The sequence below is a fragment of the Pistacia vera genome, unplaced genomic scaffold, assembly GCF_008641045.1.
Source record: "Pistacia vera cultivar Batoury unplaced genomic scaffold, PisVer_v2 Contig364, whole genome shotgun sequence".
NCBI classification, from domain to species: domain Eukaryota; kingdom Viridiplantae; phylum Streptophyta; class Magnoliopsida; order Sapindales; family Anacardiaceae; genus Pistacia; species Pistacia vera.
In genome coordinates, this window is record NW_022196184.1 from 126819 (window position 1) to 143976 (window position 17158).

General features: G+C 36.3%; 1 protein-coding gene across 1 annotated transcript; it reads right to left on the reverse strand.

The window, feature by feature from the left end:
• Window positions 1-706: 706 nt before the first annotated feature.
• LOC116140168 (histone-lysine N-methyltransferase ASHH2) lies at window positions 707-16881 on the reverse strand. The gene is made up of 18 exons (XM_031425794.1): window positions 16682-16881; window positions 12675-16519; window positions 12147-12348; window positions 11432-11589; window positions 11195-11274; window positions 9817-9948; window positions 9598-9714; window positions 8855-8947; window positions 7384-7461; window positions 6620-6676; window positions 4694-5486; window positions 4550-4605; window positions 4043-4122; window positions 3806-3888; window positions 3605-3684; window positions 2616-2695; window positions 2142-2187; window positions 707-1999 (listed from the first exon to the last, which is right to left on the reverse strand). Exons 2-18 carry the CDS (start codon window positions 16288-16290, stop codon window positions 827-829), a joined length of 6924 nt encoding a protein of 2307 aa, XP_031281654.1. The 5' UTR covers window positions 16291-16519; window positions 16682-16881; the 3' UTR covers window positions 707-826.
• Between the last annotated feature and the right edge of the window lie 277 nt (window positions 16882-17158).

A 17158-nucleotide genomic window follows, 5' to 3' on the forward strand; every position in this document is an offset into this window, starting at 1 on the left:
CAACTGAATGCGCAAGGAATTATTTCTAGTTTCTGGAAAAAAAAAATTAGATAACCAAGTTCCGAAGATTAATGCTACGCCCACAACCTAGTGTCACGTTAACTCCATCACACCCAATGTACAAAATGATTTTGATTAGACCAAAGAAACGCTATTCCTGCATAGGAAACGGCCGTTCCTTATGAAGGAATGTTCGTTCCTTATGGAAGAAATGACCGTTCCTTATCAATGAACAGTCATTCCTTATGAGAAAAATTGCATGAAGGAACAATCATTCCTTCATAAGGAACAACCGTTATTTATTTAAGAACGGCCGTTCGTTTCTCGCAGTGTCTTGAGCGTCTTAGGTGTGGTGAAAACCGACGTGACAATACCAATTTGCTGACATCTTAAGCTTGTAAGAAGAGGTTATGAGATTAAGTTGTAAACGTAACATTTTTCAATTCCGAATTGCAGGATAAGTACTATACTATAACAGATCAATTTCTTTTATTTTAAGCATATTTCTATGGCAGAAATGAACAAATATGAATCTTTCATTCTACTAGTCAAAAAATTCATAGCATTTTGATTTCTATATGATAAAACAATACATAAACCATAAACAAGAATGCCTACCTCTATGAGGGTGTACAAATGGGTTGATATCCATCGCAAAATTGGAGCATCATTTCTCTCAGCTGTAATGTTATAACTTGGACTGGAATTCTGAAATTGAATAAAACTTTCATAGAAAAATGGAACCCACAAGTGAAAGAATTGAGAGTACATTAATGTGTGAATGAAAAATCCAGTTGTCTTTATAGAGTAGTTCCTATAAATCAATTCAATGATGATTTTGTTGGGATGGACGCTGATAAAAATTACTGCTTGGTTTATCCACTCTACTATCCTGTGAACAATAAGAACGCTCATTTCTTCTCCAAAGCCATGGGGGTCCCATCCTTTTCTGTTGCCTGAAGTACCTTCTTCCCAAATCAATTGAGGATCCCCTCATTCGTTTACATGTTTGTTGGATATCTGCTTCTGATTGGTTAGCTCCTGTTGTGCTTGGATTGTCTTCCTCAGGAGGGTAAGTGGGTAAACGGTGACTATCTTGTTGCAATTCTTCTACAGATTCATTAACAGTTTTACAGCTATCAGCACAACCAGGTGGAGGACCTCTCTTGTCACGAGGAACTGGGGGTAAAGGTGGAAAAGGATGGAAAGGCATGCCTGGAGCAATTACCCAGTTATCTAGAGTTTCAGCTTGGGGTGACCCAAACTGCTGCAAAATATGTAATGGAATCCCATATGAAACAGGCAAGCGGGAAATGAATTTCTGCTGAGGATGCCCAATAGCCACATCACATAAACATTTTCGATGTAGAACATTTTGCTGAGGAAGATCAGTAGTTGATGAGGCGTCCGATGAAATGGGAGGTGGGTTAAAGGGAGATGAAAACCCTGGTGGTACATCTTCTTGGGTAGTCTGCCCTCCATCTTCAGAGCTAACTGCTTCATCTCGGTTATAGTAATTGTGGACACAGTCAGGGCAATTGCTGTCCTCTCTGCTCAGCTTATCTGCATGATTGGGCATTAGCTGACTTCTAATGGTGAATGGGCTAGATTTTTCACACTGCTGTTGTAATGTAGATTCACGCTTCTGTTCCTTATGTGTAACAGATCTTGAATCTAGGTCTGGTTCCGCTGGCTGATCCCATCGGCTTTTACGTTTGCGAGTTGTGCCAGTTGTCTGACGAACACCTGTACAAGGTGCAGAACCCATCTTATTGGCTGTACTATCCACTGAAGTGATTGTGAACGACTGCATGGCACAATCAATTGCTTCTGAAGGTCTTGAACCTTGATCATGCCTTTGATTGTGAGAAGCTGAGAGCCTATTGCAGTTTACACCCCTGTGAAAATCCATCCTGTCATCATCCCTGTCCATGTAGCTAGATTTTCTGAAAGGTTTAGGAATCCATTTATCTCGAAAATTACGTGCAATTTGATGAACCTGTTAGTGCACAAAGGACCAATCAAAATGAAATCATCACTACGAAAACTGAATTTTTTCTTTTTAATGTATGTGTCGATAAAATATTATTTGCAGCAGATGACTAACATTAAAAATCCATTTAAGATAGCTTGAAACAAACCTGCTTGTCATCATGCTCAGTGAATGACAGTATAGACTCCCTAAAGCTGCAAAAGAAAGCACAGCTCTCAGGAATATGTAACAAATACTTTATATTGATCAGCAGCATTGGCAACTTGCTTTGCTAGTTCCTATATACTATAGATTATTACTACATCCATGTAAGTTCTGAATTATGTTTCGAACTAATTCCAGAACTTCATGTATATAATTTTTTTGAAGTTAACATTCCAAAGTAATATCCAGTCAATCATTAAGAGGATTTAAGTAATTCCTTCTCTGAAAAACAGAAAGCTTTTAATTCCATTGATTGTGCCTTATCGAAATTTGAGTACACTTTAAGTTGAGTCCATTCCCATCATAAATACCAAACAAGATTCGAAAGGAAAGAGTCCCTATTTTATTTGGAAAAAGAGAATTAACACAATATCAGAAAAATTCAAAGGAATAGAGAAAACAGATATATTTTTCTAACCTCTCCATTCCAGCACAAGGAGGACCACCAATTATATGATCCCGTGAAAGTATCTCCCTCACTGCTAAATATTCTAAAACCTGCACACATGGTCAGTTAGCCGAATGCTGATGATTTTAATGCAATCAGATTTCTGAAAAAGGGTTCTAATTTCATCAAATTCCAGAAGACTATATGCAAGTATTTAAGCCATTCATGAAGGTTCCAGGTGCAATTTAATGTTTCATAAAATATGAAAAAGACCCTCCTAGTGACCCAAAATAACCATATTTCAAAATTTGGCTTGCTTTACCGAACCAAGTCCATTACTATCACTAACAGAAATAAGATTTAGCTTCAGATTAAGCTCTTGGCTCTGACCAGAGAACTACTATTTCTGGAATATTTATTTTTCATCCTTCAATCTTCTAAGTGTAGATGGAATGTTCACCAGACTATGCCTGCACTCATATAAACTTTATGTAATAAAATGTCTTCATGTCAATGTGATAATTGTCTCAAATTAATTTTTTATATCTACAAAACAAAAATGATACGTGCTATGATAAATTCTGAGTTAAGTTTATATGTGCAACGAAATCCAACTCCTAAAAGATAATCTTCACTCCTACATAGCCTTCTTTTACAAATTCTTTTTTATCATTTATTTATACAAATTCTTTCTGGTAAGTTATTACTAGAAAACTCTTTTTACACTTGCACAACTAAACAACCAACTTTTCTTACCTAAGAGCCCCATTTTAATAAAACTCTATTTCCACAAGCTTTACCAAATGGACCCAAGTATCTTTTTCATATCTCGAGTACTACATTGAATCTATGACACATAACACAATACTAAACCTATAGAGGGTAAAGACAATGCTTGATAGTTGATATCTTAAAGAAACTTTATGCTATGAAATATTAAAACAATCATGTACAATTACGTTAACAGACGGGAAAAATCATGTTCAATTAAGTCAAAGGTCGGTTCTCAGCAAGCAGACCTTCAGAAGCTTCCGGAGAATTGGAATCTTTTTAAAGTTCCTTCTATACTGCTTCATCATGTTGTGAAGCATCTGTAAACCTGAAAATCAGAACAATTATCAGTCTGGTTAGCAATCTGAAATCCAACAAAAATTACTTTATTCCACAACACATGGTAAATAAAATTGAGTGCATGCAACACAAAAGCAAGAAAACACTACCATTTTTGTTGATTATATCTAACAACACCACTCGCGATTTTGTTTTCAAAAGTGCATCAAGAATCATTGATAAATCTCGATTACTGCAAAACAAATAAACTAAAATCAAACAAAGGAAAGAAAAACAAAAAGAAAAGAGACAATAGTGGAACTGAGACCTCCTTTATGGAAAAAGTTCTATATAGCATAATGAGACATCTAAAATAATATATAAGATGAAGAAAACTCTTAAATGACCTCTGAATTGCTTCACCATTGACACTATCACCAGAGGCAGCAGTCAGTAGCAGAAGCTTCAAATATCCTTTAGGAGCATCCTGTTAGAATAAACACACAAGAAAATTAGGAAAAAAAAAAGAAAAAAGAAATAGGGAGAATCATGTTTCAGGCACAAGAAGAAACAGCAATCTTCAGTAATCTTTTGACATATATTTGAAAATGGATGTTTAGTATTGTGTTTGACTTTTTTATATGTCAAAAAGCAGCATTCAGTGATCTTTATGAGTTATCAGTGTTTTAAAATTTCAAAATTTATGATGATTTATCAGTGAGTTATTAGTGGAGCCTAAAAGGAATAAAAGCAACAAAGTGAGACACATTTAATGACCAAACCGCAGAAACCACTGAGGTTTCTTCTGCTCTTTTAAAGAGACACTATTAAAGCTGCATCAACAGCATTCCGCTAATCAAACAGAAAGAAATCAAATTCAAACAGCCAAATAGGATAATGCAAAATTTACTCACTTTTCGTTTACTTATGCCCCCTTCAACATCCAGCAACTCATTCAATTTCTCCTGAACTGCAGCATTGAAAAGCGTTTATTATTAAAATTATCACCCAGAGCAAGAACATTTTATGTCAAGACAAGTAAAAACAAGGTCCCTGACCTGCTTCAAAACGGCCATTAGAAGAACCTTCCACTATTCTTTTGGGTTTGATAGACAGAAGCTGAGATTTGTTGGCTGCCATCTTAACTTTATTTCCGTTTAGATGACTGCTACTAACCTTCCCTTTCTTAACGGAGCCAGATGAACGTGAAGTTTTTATACGAGGGCGAGATTTTGGCAACCCTTGCTTGTCATCAACTATATCAGACTTGTCCTTCCTATTAGCATCACTGCCACCAAGAAGCAATTTTTCAGACAGCAAAGTTGAAGAAGTGGTCCCCACTTGTTGGATGAAAGATGAAGCATTGTTTTTAATTTCTTCTTCCATGGAAATCTCTTGACAAACAGTGGATACTGATATACGAGTTACATCTTCTGCTTGTACAGAAATTTCTGGCTGAGCTGAAGGATAGTTTCCTTTCGATTCCTGCACTTCCAATGAACTGTGCACTTGGGAAATGGCAGAAGCAGATAGGTTCTCAACTTCTATGGAAATCTCCGATTGTTGAACAGCTCTGGTGGTATCATCCATTTTATCTTTATTTTTTAGAGGATACTGAGTCCTGTCACCATAAAAGGAACTGGTTCTGGATATAGCACTTTCCAAATCATCTCCATCTTCAAGCATCAAAGGTTCAGGATATTCCTCATCTGAATCACCTTGATAAATTACTTCAGTATTTAGTGGATCCCCACCTATATAACCCCGACATTGAGGAGAACCACAATAACATTTTTTGGCAGCAGCCCCAAACACTCTCACATAGTTGTAGTCAAATGTCAGCTCTTCCTCCTGAAAAAAACATTGAGCTTAGATGACAAAAGTGATAAACATTGAAGCATACAAGAAAATAGCTTAGATGAGATAAGTTAAGTGTAAGCAATGTTTTGAGAGAATTAAGTGTTGATACAGATGTATGTGTCCACACGTCAGGCCACCAGGCCAGCTGAACATGCAGTATATTATTTTATTGCAAAAACAAAATGGCGGTCTTATCAAAAACAAAATCTAGTTGGCCAAGGTAAGAGTAGCATTGGGTTTAAATATGAGATTTGCCACAACAAAGCTGGGATGGAGGTAAGTGACAGACTTAGAAGCATAAAATGGAGCAGGGAATGAGGGTTTTATTCTGTCAGGATGGGGTATCTTTGGTGAAATCAGTCCCATTGCATATCCAAGTTTTTAAGATCACCAAGTCCAATATTGACTGAAACTAAATTTCTTTAATTTCTAATTTAGTCTTGGTAGCCAGTCTCTTGAAAGAACCGTCCTACTAAAACAAAATAATCAAACACTATAAAGAAGAACTGGGGTTCTCTATACTCTACATGCAACAGCAAACTAAATCTCTAAATAATTGATTCCACAAATGATAAGCTGTTAGGATCCCACATTGAGAGGGAAAATGGGTGGGCATGTGGTTATAAGGGTTTAGACATCCTCCCTTTGCAAGCCGGTTTTCCAAGAAGAGTTCTACTCAAGTCCACCAAAGGATCATTGCCTAGCCCAATTCTTATCAAAGGCTCACTGCCCAGCCCAATTCTTATTAATTTGGGAGTGGGTTCCTATCAAAAGCACATTAAAGGTTTTACAGTTAGCTGCAAAATTAAAATTTTTGAAGAATGCAGTGGTTTAATCGAATCAGGGAAAACAATTTCAGTCAGACCATGCTATATTTCATACATGAAGACAACTAGTTCATTTAAGCCCTTCTCTTTCAGACATTGGCTGGAAGTAAGTATAGTGATACTGAACTTTCAAGCCAATTCCGAAAACAATAAATAAATAAATATAAAAAGCACAACAATAGGCATATATAGTTGAGTGCAAGAACAAAACAACCCCAGCAAGTGAGTACAAAAATAGTGATCAATGACTCCAACTGGGGTAGACACAGAATTAATTGATGGCAGAAGCAAGCATACCTCCTTAATATCCCTTAATGCAAAAAGTCCAATACAAATTTCTCCATTCACCATCCACTGCTCCAAAAAAAGAAGAAATAAAAGTGAACATTGTGAGCATTAAAGTCGGGCAACTAGTATATATATAATAAATCAAGGTCAAAATGAATATCTCAACAAAATACGGTGCCATAATAACATGCCAACAAGAGTAAAACAGAAAGTACACGAATCAAATAACTTGGTTAACTGCAACATTTAGCTCACTCTCAAAAACTAGTTATAATTAGTAGTTAACATTAAAAAAAATGCAACAATGTATTAAGAAGTGAAATCACTAACATAACAATCCATTGAGATCAAAGAAGCATAAAAGATCTTCAACAAAAACCTGGAGACTATAGTACTTTATTGTTTGTTTCATCTCTATAATCCTCTCCATTGTCTTCATCATCAACATTGTTAAAACCAAAATTACAGTCCAAACCATAAAACATCCAACTATCTATTTCCCCAAAATAGAACCCCTATGGTTGAAGGGCTCCTCTATGAGAACAAGAGAGGAGATACAAAGAAAGAAGCAAGGATTGACAAAAAGAATACAGAACAGCAAAAAGAACCTTCTCAAAAAAATTCCTTGGAAAATTACATGAAAAGATAAAGCAGTTCCGCATGCAAGAGAATACGGGTCTAGACTATTTCATACAAATTATTATAAGAAAAAGTAAAGTAAAAATCTAATTTGAATTTACAAATTTGTATAAAATGCTCATATGGATGATCACCTTTTCAGTACGGCAGTTAGGATTGCAACTATGGTTAATGAAACGGCCTATATTACCCTTAACACATGCATCTATTACCTGCAAGAATGCAAAATATGATTAAGAAATTATAATGAAGCTATAACGGCAAGAGTATCAGAGAACTAAAAGACAAATAAAGTACAAACTAACATAAGCAACATCCTTCTAAAACTTTTGGCTATAATATTAGCAGAATATGCAGATTCAAGTTAGAATTTCAATACTTTATTGGCTCCTCTTTATAAGCTTAAACATCTGATATAAATCGTTATTCAACATGGTTCTTATTTGAAAAAACTGGTCAGTTTGTACAATGTATTAAAGCCTTTTTGAGTGAGAGTTCATCTGTTCAAATCCTGAAAACCCCATTCTATTAATTAGATTACAACAGAGCCATATAGGCCTGTGTTTATTTTCATTTTATAGTTGATTATGTTCAGCCACGCAATAAGGGAAGAAAATATGCCCTATTGGTGAGTCATCCTAAGCTTAATATCTTGGGATAATGGCTATTCAATATTGCATGAACATAGGCCTACTTGGAGGCAATCAAGAACCTGTTAAAAAACCAGCAATATGTACTTAACCATACAGCCAATATGTTGGAGGTAATCACAAGAAGCACTTGAAAAGGAAAATTTATTCAAGTGAACCTTTTATCTTTCTTTTGAAGAAAGGGAATTTGCAAAAAGTAATCAGAAGTTAAAAAAAAATTAAAAACAATTTATATACCCAATATCATGGATTATCATTTGTCATAAGTTGGTGAGGAGGGTCAATAAATAGCAACACATCAACACTTGAAGTCAGTTTATGTAATGAAGGATATCCTAACCTCACTGCCATTTAATGTCATGAAGTAGAAATGCTTATGACCAAGAGCTGCATACTCCTTTTGTCGAGCCTCATAAGTTTGNCAGTTTGTACAATGTATTAAAGCCTTTTTGAGTGAGAGTTCATCTGTTCAAATCCTGAAAACCCCATTCTATTAATTAGATTACAACAGAGTCATATAGGCCTGTGTTTGTTTTCATTTTATAGTTGATTATGTTCAGCCACGCAATAAGGGAAGAAAATATGCCCTATTGGTGAGTCATCCTAAGCTTAATATCTTGGGATAATGGCTATTCAATATTGCATGAACATAGGCCTACTTGGAGGCAATCAAGAACCTGTTAAAAAACCAGCAATATGTACTTACACATACAGCCAATATGTTGGAGGTAATCACAAGAAGCACTTGAAAAGGAAAATTTATTCAAGTGAACCTTTTATCTTTCTTGTGAAGAAAGGGAATTTGCAAAAAGTAATCAGAAGTTAAAAAAAAATTAAAAACAATTTATATACCCAATATCATGGATTATCATTTGTCATAAGTTGGTGAGGAGGGTCAATAAATAGCAACACATCAACACTTGAAGTCAGTTTATGTAATGAAGGATATCCTAACCTCACTGCCATTTAATGTCATGAAGTAGAAATGCTTATGACCAAGAGCTGCATACTCCTTTTGTCGAGCCTCATAAGTTTGCATGTCAAGCACCTGATTGGAACATATAATGGAACAAATATGTACAGATAATATATAGAGACAGAGACAGAGATAGAGACAGAAAAAGAGAGAGGGACAATCAAGATTGTATAACGCAAAGGGCAAAACTTTGAAGTATAATAGCACATCATAACTTATGGAGAAAAGCATGTTTTTAGGCCATCCCAGAAGAAAAAAAAAAAAAATGGGAAAATTGAATCTACTTATCCATGAAGTAGATCAACTGAATTCAACTTATATGGTCTGCCCAGAAATGTGAAATCATGAATGCTATATTAACAGAAACCCAATCCAAGTAATATGACATGCAATCCAAAAACGGGTAATTATTCTTTTTTTACCAAGCGCATTTGTTCCAAGTAACAATTTGAGATGTCAAATGGAAGTTAAAATAAACTAAAATCACTCTAATAACTGCTTCTACACCATGTCTTACTGGATCCTGCTTGAAACATATGAATGTATATGCATATAATAACTTGTGTTTGTGTATGTGTGCACACGTGCACCACAGCTTAATTAAGGTTTACTTAAAAAGTGGCAAAAATTTAGCAAACATGATCTTATACATGGAAGTAAGCACAAGGAATGCATCCTTGCTTTAACTCAAAGGAAGTTAAACTTTGGAAAAGAACATTCACCTCTCCAACATATTCAATAATAAATTGCCCTTTGGTTACATCCTCACGTAACAGCAGCCCATGACCCTTTTTTCCACAACGACTCCAGTGCATGTCAGCATACTTGCGTTTCTGGAACTGCAAAGAGACATTTGGACTAAACAAATATTCTTCACATTCAAACAACAACTGTCCAAAGAACCAAATGAGATAAATATCTGCAAACAGAAGCTGAAGTACCTGCTGATTTGAACATAGGTCACCACAAGGACAGGTGCCTTGAACACATTCAATGTTAAGCATCCGATTCAGGCATTCATCTCCACAGCCCAACCGGCCATCTAGAGGTGGTTTGCAATGGCAAACCATTATCTGATTACATTTTAGGAACAATCTAATCAGGAAAACGTTGACTAATCTTAACAACAAGAAATTTCATCAGTGTACAACTAATAACAATATAAAAAGCAAATGGAAAATAATAAAAAAAAATGTGAAAAGTTGTGAAAATTAAATGCTAACTTCTTCTCTGTGTCATCACCAAATATCACTGTGCCAGAAAGGGAAAAAGGGAGAAACAGAGAGTGAATCAACAGAAACTGTAAATATGAAGAGCTCTAACAAAATAATCTAAATACATTATTTTGTTAATCACCCCCAACCCTATAAAATACTGTACCATTATTAAAATTGAATTCCTAAAAAAGGGTTGTCCCCTAATACCTAAAGCAAATCTGATCATCTACTTCAAAAATTTTATCACACAAGTAAAAACCATAAAAACCATCAAAGAAAGCAAATGGATTAGAAATCATAATATTTAATACATTAAGGGGTGATTAAAAAAAAAAAAGCAACGAATGTGCAAAGCAATATTGAACAGTTTCCCGCATTAACAAGAAAACAGAACCCTCATAGCATAACAGCTGAATCTTCAGAGGAAAAACAGATAAAGGCATGGGAAGTACATGCTTATAAGTACACACATCTAGACAAAATTACAAAGGATAATATTAACTATATAAAATTTCACCTCTAAACTGGTAATTTCCAGCATATTCATAGGAACTGGATGGTGGCCCCATGTCAATTCTTAGTGCAAAAATGTGTTCTTTGCATCTTGGTTTATTAAAAGCTTTCCCATTTTTGGATATCCCATTGTAGTAGTCCACTGAGAAGTCAATTACATAATTTATAACACGCTAAATTACCATCATCCAATGAGTATGCACAAAATGATGTTGACAGGGATCATTATGGAAAGCAGAAACAAGTAGAATGAGAATGAAATTAAGGCATCCCCTAAAAGTACTATGTTAAAAAAGAACTAAAATTTAGATGGAAGAGTATTTGTTCTTTGACTTCAACACAGCCAGCTATATAAACAAATTAACAATGTTGAGGAATTAGGCATGATATATGAAACATGCTAGGTACAGAACTTTAGGTGCACTTGTGCCACTTAAATAGTCACAGCACTTTTACAATTATAGATAAAATAAGAAATCCAACTCTTTACAAATCTACAATAACAAAAAGAGAATGCAGCAAAAGTAAATAGCCATAAAAAAAAAAAAAAAAAAAAAAAAATGAAAATCAGAATGAATCATATTCAAACCTCATCGATTGTTTGGGTTTTACGGCTACGGTGAAGAAACACATTAGAATTAATACGCCAAAAAGTTGGATCAGGTATAGCTGCAATGCATCAAACCACCCAAAAAGGGTCAGAACTGGAGAACGAAAATGTCCAAAAAAAAAAATGATAAGAACTTCAAACCCTAGGCCCATTCATGTTTCAAGAAAGATTAAACAGCATCTTACTATAATACCATCAATAGAAAGCATCACATACCTGCAGTACTCAGACAATCCATTGATCCATCGTCATTTAAAAAACCATCATCTTCTTCAAAATCAGATAGACCTAACTCCGCATTAATATCTTCATTTGACTTCTCTTGAGGTGTTGAACAATCAGCAAAGATTTCATCTGTGTTGTCCTTGCAGACCCTTCAACAATTAAAATTCAAAACAAAACCAATTGAGGATATTAAATTACAATTTGAAGAAAGAAAAAAAAAAGGTAAAAAGAGGCACAATCAGAGAGGGTATTCAGAAATGCCTTCACAAGACAGAAGCTAAAAACATAGTAAAAGAGATGTGGTTTCCATGTTACTAAACTAATTTCAAAGAGAGCTACAATGAAAACCTAGAAATCAACCAAGAGAAGGACATCCAAGTCAATACTAGATAATCCTCATTTAATTGGATTTCAACATGCACCTGAGATGAGAATTTGTCTTTGAGAACTAAACAACTCAATCCTAAAACTATCCTATTCTTCCTACATTAAGTATCCTACTCAATTCAAACCCAATTAGACAGAATAGGTGGCAAAAAAAAAAAAAAAAACGAGAGGGGTTGGGGTACAATATTTCAGTATTTACAAGTTCAATTGAAAGCCGACTAAACTAAATAGGTTAAAAGCATATGCTTAGAAGAAATATTCTGCAGTGGTCCCATAAAGAGCATATCTAGAATATGAAAAAAGAACTACGATAATATACCATCTGCAGTTGTTTATTGAGCTTGCAAGTTTAACTGGAATACGCCGCCATTTGTAGCATTCATCACACCTCACCCAAGCACCTTCCGGAGGTGAACACTTCTCAGTTACACCAGCTGATACCAGGCCCATCTTAGCTACATCATCAGATACACTAATGTTGCCAGATTCAGTTTTTTCAACATCATCAGCAATGTGGTTTCCTACAGCATCAGTTCAAGTTAAATCAGAAACAAACTCGATCTTGTCTATCAAAGAAACATATATTTAGTAAGAAAAAACAATGAGAACAGCAATATGAAGATATACTAAAACAGATGACATGATGTGGTCCAGACAAAAAAGAAAATTACACACCCCCTAAGTTATATCCCAGAAATCTATCGTTGTATAAACTGGATTCAAAACTGGGAACTATGGTCCCTAGTCCCTACAACCTTGGTAGCTCAGGGATATAACAATACAGGAGGTGTCCCCAAGGGGATAACAACCTTTGGGTTCAGGACTCGTGATTTAGATGTGCAAATACCTATATTTGGTTGATCTTCCATCTTGTCTTCAACCTGATCACAAACAACCTTCTTTCCTCCTTTTTTAATCAAAACACCCTTCTCCTTGACTTTGCTTTTATGAACTGACTTCCGTTGGTTTCCCCCCTGTGTACAAGCATTTTGTCTCCTGCTTTTTGCTGAGCTAGAGACTTTGGACCTTCCCTTTCTCATTCCACCAGATTTTGAACTTTTGGAAAGTGGATATTCCTTAGATTTCATTGAAGGTATCATTGCCTCTTCAATAATTCCAAGTTCGGTCTCTTCTGATGAAGGCAGTGGTTCCACACAGAATTCCACAGTGCTTGATGAGTTGCTTGAAGCATTTGCACCAGGGAATGTAGAGAGAGTCTCACTAGAGTGTATATCATCACCCTTTTTCTGTCTGCCTCCACGTTTCTTTGGTTGTTTAGCTTTCTTTTTGCTTGCTGAAACTGTCAAACTACCTTCCTGAATAGAGTTATCAGCAAGAAGGAGGTTGTCTTTCTTCTTCCCTCTCTTACTGCTGGTACTAGCAAAAGATGTGGAAGAAGTCAAAACAGTTTTATCCAAGCCTTCTTGACCTTTACCACCAACTTGGGCCTCAGGAATTACATCAATAACTTCTGAATCTGGTGAAGTTCCAGGATTTACATAATTGTTCTCGGTCGTTCCTTCCAATCCCTCAGCCCCTTTATGGGCAGGAATCCCAAGAAGATCATCTGCAACATCTGCTGCAGCCTCATCCAAAATCTCAGTGCCCTCCAACTCCTTATTTGCAAGGTGAATATCCACAACAGAATCATCTGAGTATTTTTCTGTCTCCTCTGGATTCTTGTTGAAACACTGAAACTGTCTATCAGTCCCTTCTTCCCCTGATTTATCTTCAACAACATGTGCAAATTGTGGAAATTCTGAGGTCCTGTGATCACCAACAATATCATCACAAGATGCTATGGTGTCAACCATCTCCGGAACCATAACATCCAGACTACTTCGACAAACTTCATTCCCTACTTTAACCTTCAGACGGAGGCATTTACTTGAAACATGATCTTTTTTGCTAGACCCCAATGAGCTTCCACTGGCCCGAACCTTATTCCGCTTTCGATTTCCTTTGCCACCTTTTGCTTTCTGTGATCCATGATTCTGAATTTGACATAACCTACTCACATCACTCTTACTGAAAATTTGAGTAATGTTGCCCAATAATCCCCAGATAGAAGAACGAGCTGATTTGGAGAAAGAGCTCCTCTTCCTTCTGGCAACCTTGAAGATAATATCAACGCTTCTGTTTGGGATTTGCACTTGAGCGGCATTCCTGCTATTCTTTGCAACCCTTTTTGACTGAGTCTTCTGATTTGATTTACTTATTCGACTGCTCCTTCTAGAATATGATGATATAATGTCAGGATATTTAGTTTTGGAGAAACAATTAACCCTAGTATTATCTTTTCCTTCATGATCTGTCTGTCCAGAACAATCAACTGCACTGTTAGATACAATAGCAATTGCAGGATCTTTCTGAAAGAGATCTGTCACTTCCACCCTATTACAAGAGCCAATCGCATCAACACCAGTAGGCAAGCATGACTGCACTGAAACCAGTTTGTCAACAAAATAGTTGGGCACCATTCCGGAGGAATGTTCCTTTAAACTTTCATCAACAGGCAATCCTTGAGTGCAAATTTCATCCTTTACACCAGTTGTGACATCACTTTTCTCCTCCACAACCTCTGGAACCCTCTCTGCAGAGGGACAATCAGTAATCCTATCATCGCTTAGCTCATTCTGCTGAGTGCAATTACTCAGTGAATCAGCTAAAAGTAAATTTTCTAAGGAACCCTGATAGCTATGTGCAGGCAAAGCTATGATGGATGTGTTAGTGTTGCTTTTTGTTTCAGTAGCTATCTCAATTGTTTCCTCATCACAATGACTGAAAATATCATGATCCTTCCGATCATTATGTCCTTCACCACTTCTCAACGAATCATCATTGCACGAAGATTTCAATGGAATTTCATCAGCTTTCGCTTCTACAACAGGATCCCTGATGCATTCTGTTTGCTTCAGCTGATTTTGTTGGGAAGAATTATTTGACACGCCAGTTGAATATACTAAATCTGTGGGCAATTCATTGTACTGGGAAGATGATTCTGGTTGATTGTAATCAGTCTCTATCCCATCTGAAGAGTCTCTTTTCTCTATTGTAACTCCTTTCATAGAAACAGTCACTTCCGTTGATTCTAAGTGAATTTCACAGTCGTGTAAAGACAACACATGGTCACAAATATCTTTCCCTGTTCCAGTGAAAGAATCATTTTTTGCTTCAATAACTTCATTGATTGTGTCATCACCCTTCTGCTCACTCTGGTTTACGCTATTTCCCAATGAACCAGTTCTGGTTGTTAACTCTGAGGGCAGTGCACATCCCTGAGAAGGCAACATTTGGTCACAAGTATTGATTTTCTCTTCCATATACTCTGTAACCCCTTCTAAAGCGGGACAACCAGCTTTTTTATCATTTTGTGGATCTTCCTGGTGAACTGGATTCTTCAGTGAATCGGTCAGGGGCATTAATTCCGTGGGCATTTCACAACATTGTGAAGGCAGCACTTGGTCACATGTATTTTCCTGTATCCTGGCTAAAGCATCTGTTTTCTCTTCCATGACCTCAACCCCTTCTTCTAAAGAGGGACAATCAATGCTCTTATCATCCTTTTGAACACTATTTCTCAGTGAACCAGTCACGAGTGCTGGTTCAGGGTTCCACAAAGTTAATACTCTGCCGCAAATATCTTTCTCAACCACAGCTAAAGCATTATTTTTCTCTTCAATTGCCCTCTCCTCACCAGAGAGACAACCAACAGTCCTATCATCCTTAAACTCATCTTCTAAAACATCCTGTTGATCATGATTTGTCCCTGAAGTATTCCCAAGCATTTCTCGCAAGGGCATTTCACAACCCTCCAGTGATTTCACAATCCCATCCTCGCCTTGGAACCCTCCATTTTCCAAGTGCAATCCATCACTCTCTGCACAACAAACATCTACATGAATTTGACTCTCATTCAAAGAAGCCCCACATACATCATCCACCATTTTCTCCACAACCCAACCAGCCATATTTTCACACTTACTCACCAAATCATCTCTTTTCACAACAACAATTTCTGTAACATTAGCAAAGCTAGCACAAACGTTGTTTTCGTCACAAGACAAAACCAAACACCTATCTGGCAAATTACAAACACCAACGTCATTCAGACTATCATTCAAACAAACCCCACTAACACCACATTCATCATCCACCACTCTCTCCAAACCCACACTAACCACATTTTCACACTCGGGTGCCAACCCAACTCTTTCATCAATACCTGCCTCTAGAACATCAACAGAGCTCACACAAAGAGTTTCATCATCACTAGACAAACCCAGACACTGATCCACCGCCTCAATGCTATTCACATTAGCACCAATCACATCAAAACCAGTCTCCGAGTAACCAAAACTCTTGGAAACCAGCTTTTCCCTAAACTCCACACACGAATCCTTCTCAATATCAGAATCACGCGAGGGTTCATCAACCAATGCTGAATCCTCGCACGACCCCATCTCAGTATTCTTCAACAAACTAACAAACACCCATTATCCTAAACCCAATAAAATTCATCAAAACCGAACTAAAAACGCAACCCAACACAATGCAAGCCCTAATTACCGCCAATCAAAACCCTAACCTCTGTTCCATATATCACCTTCGTTAACCAAAATTCAAAACCGTGAAAAAACCAACGGGTACCTGAACGTTAAGAAGCTTTTTTAAACCCTAAAATCCCATTCTCTGCAAAAGCCAAAAAAAAAAAAAAAACCAATATCATTATTTGCAACCCAATGCAGTGCCACGTAAACAACACACATACACAGACACACAACACTACCCACAAAAACAAAATTAAAAATAAATTAAACAGATGAATTATTATCGAAAACAAAAAGAACATACCTGTTTAGAGAAGACATATCAGGCCGTTGAAGAAAGAACGAAAGGAATACTCGTTAATTTTCCCTTTTTGATCATATATTTTTATTATTTTATGAACAGTTGATTTATTTAATTTTTTTAAATTATTTTATTTTCATAAAGCGAGAGAAAGGAAAGAGAGAAGAAAGGAATTGCTTAGAAGTGTTGCTAATAAAAGGTTCGTTCGAGGCTCCGACCGAGCGCGAGAGAGAGAGAGAGAGAAAGTTTTTTCGTCAGCTTTGTGCTAATTAGGTGGGATGGGTACTGGGTTGACCATTGTAGGACACGTGTTGTTAACAAGGGTATTTTGGTTATTGTAATTTCATGTAAGTTTGTAATGCTGGGCCTTAAAGTTAGTGTATGGTTTTCTATGACGATTACAATAAGATTATATGTTATTGCGTGCAGTAAATTTGGGTTTAGTGGAAAATATAAATTAAATATATATATTTTTTTATA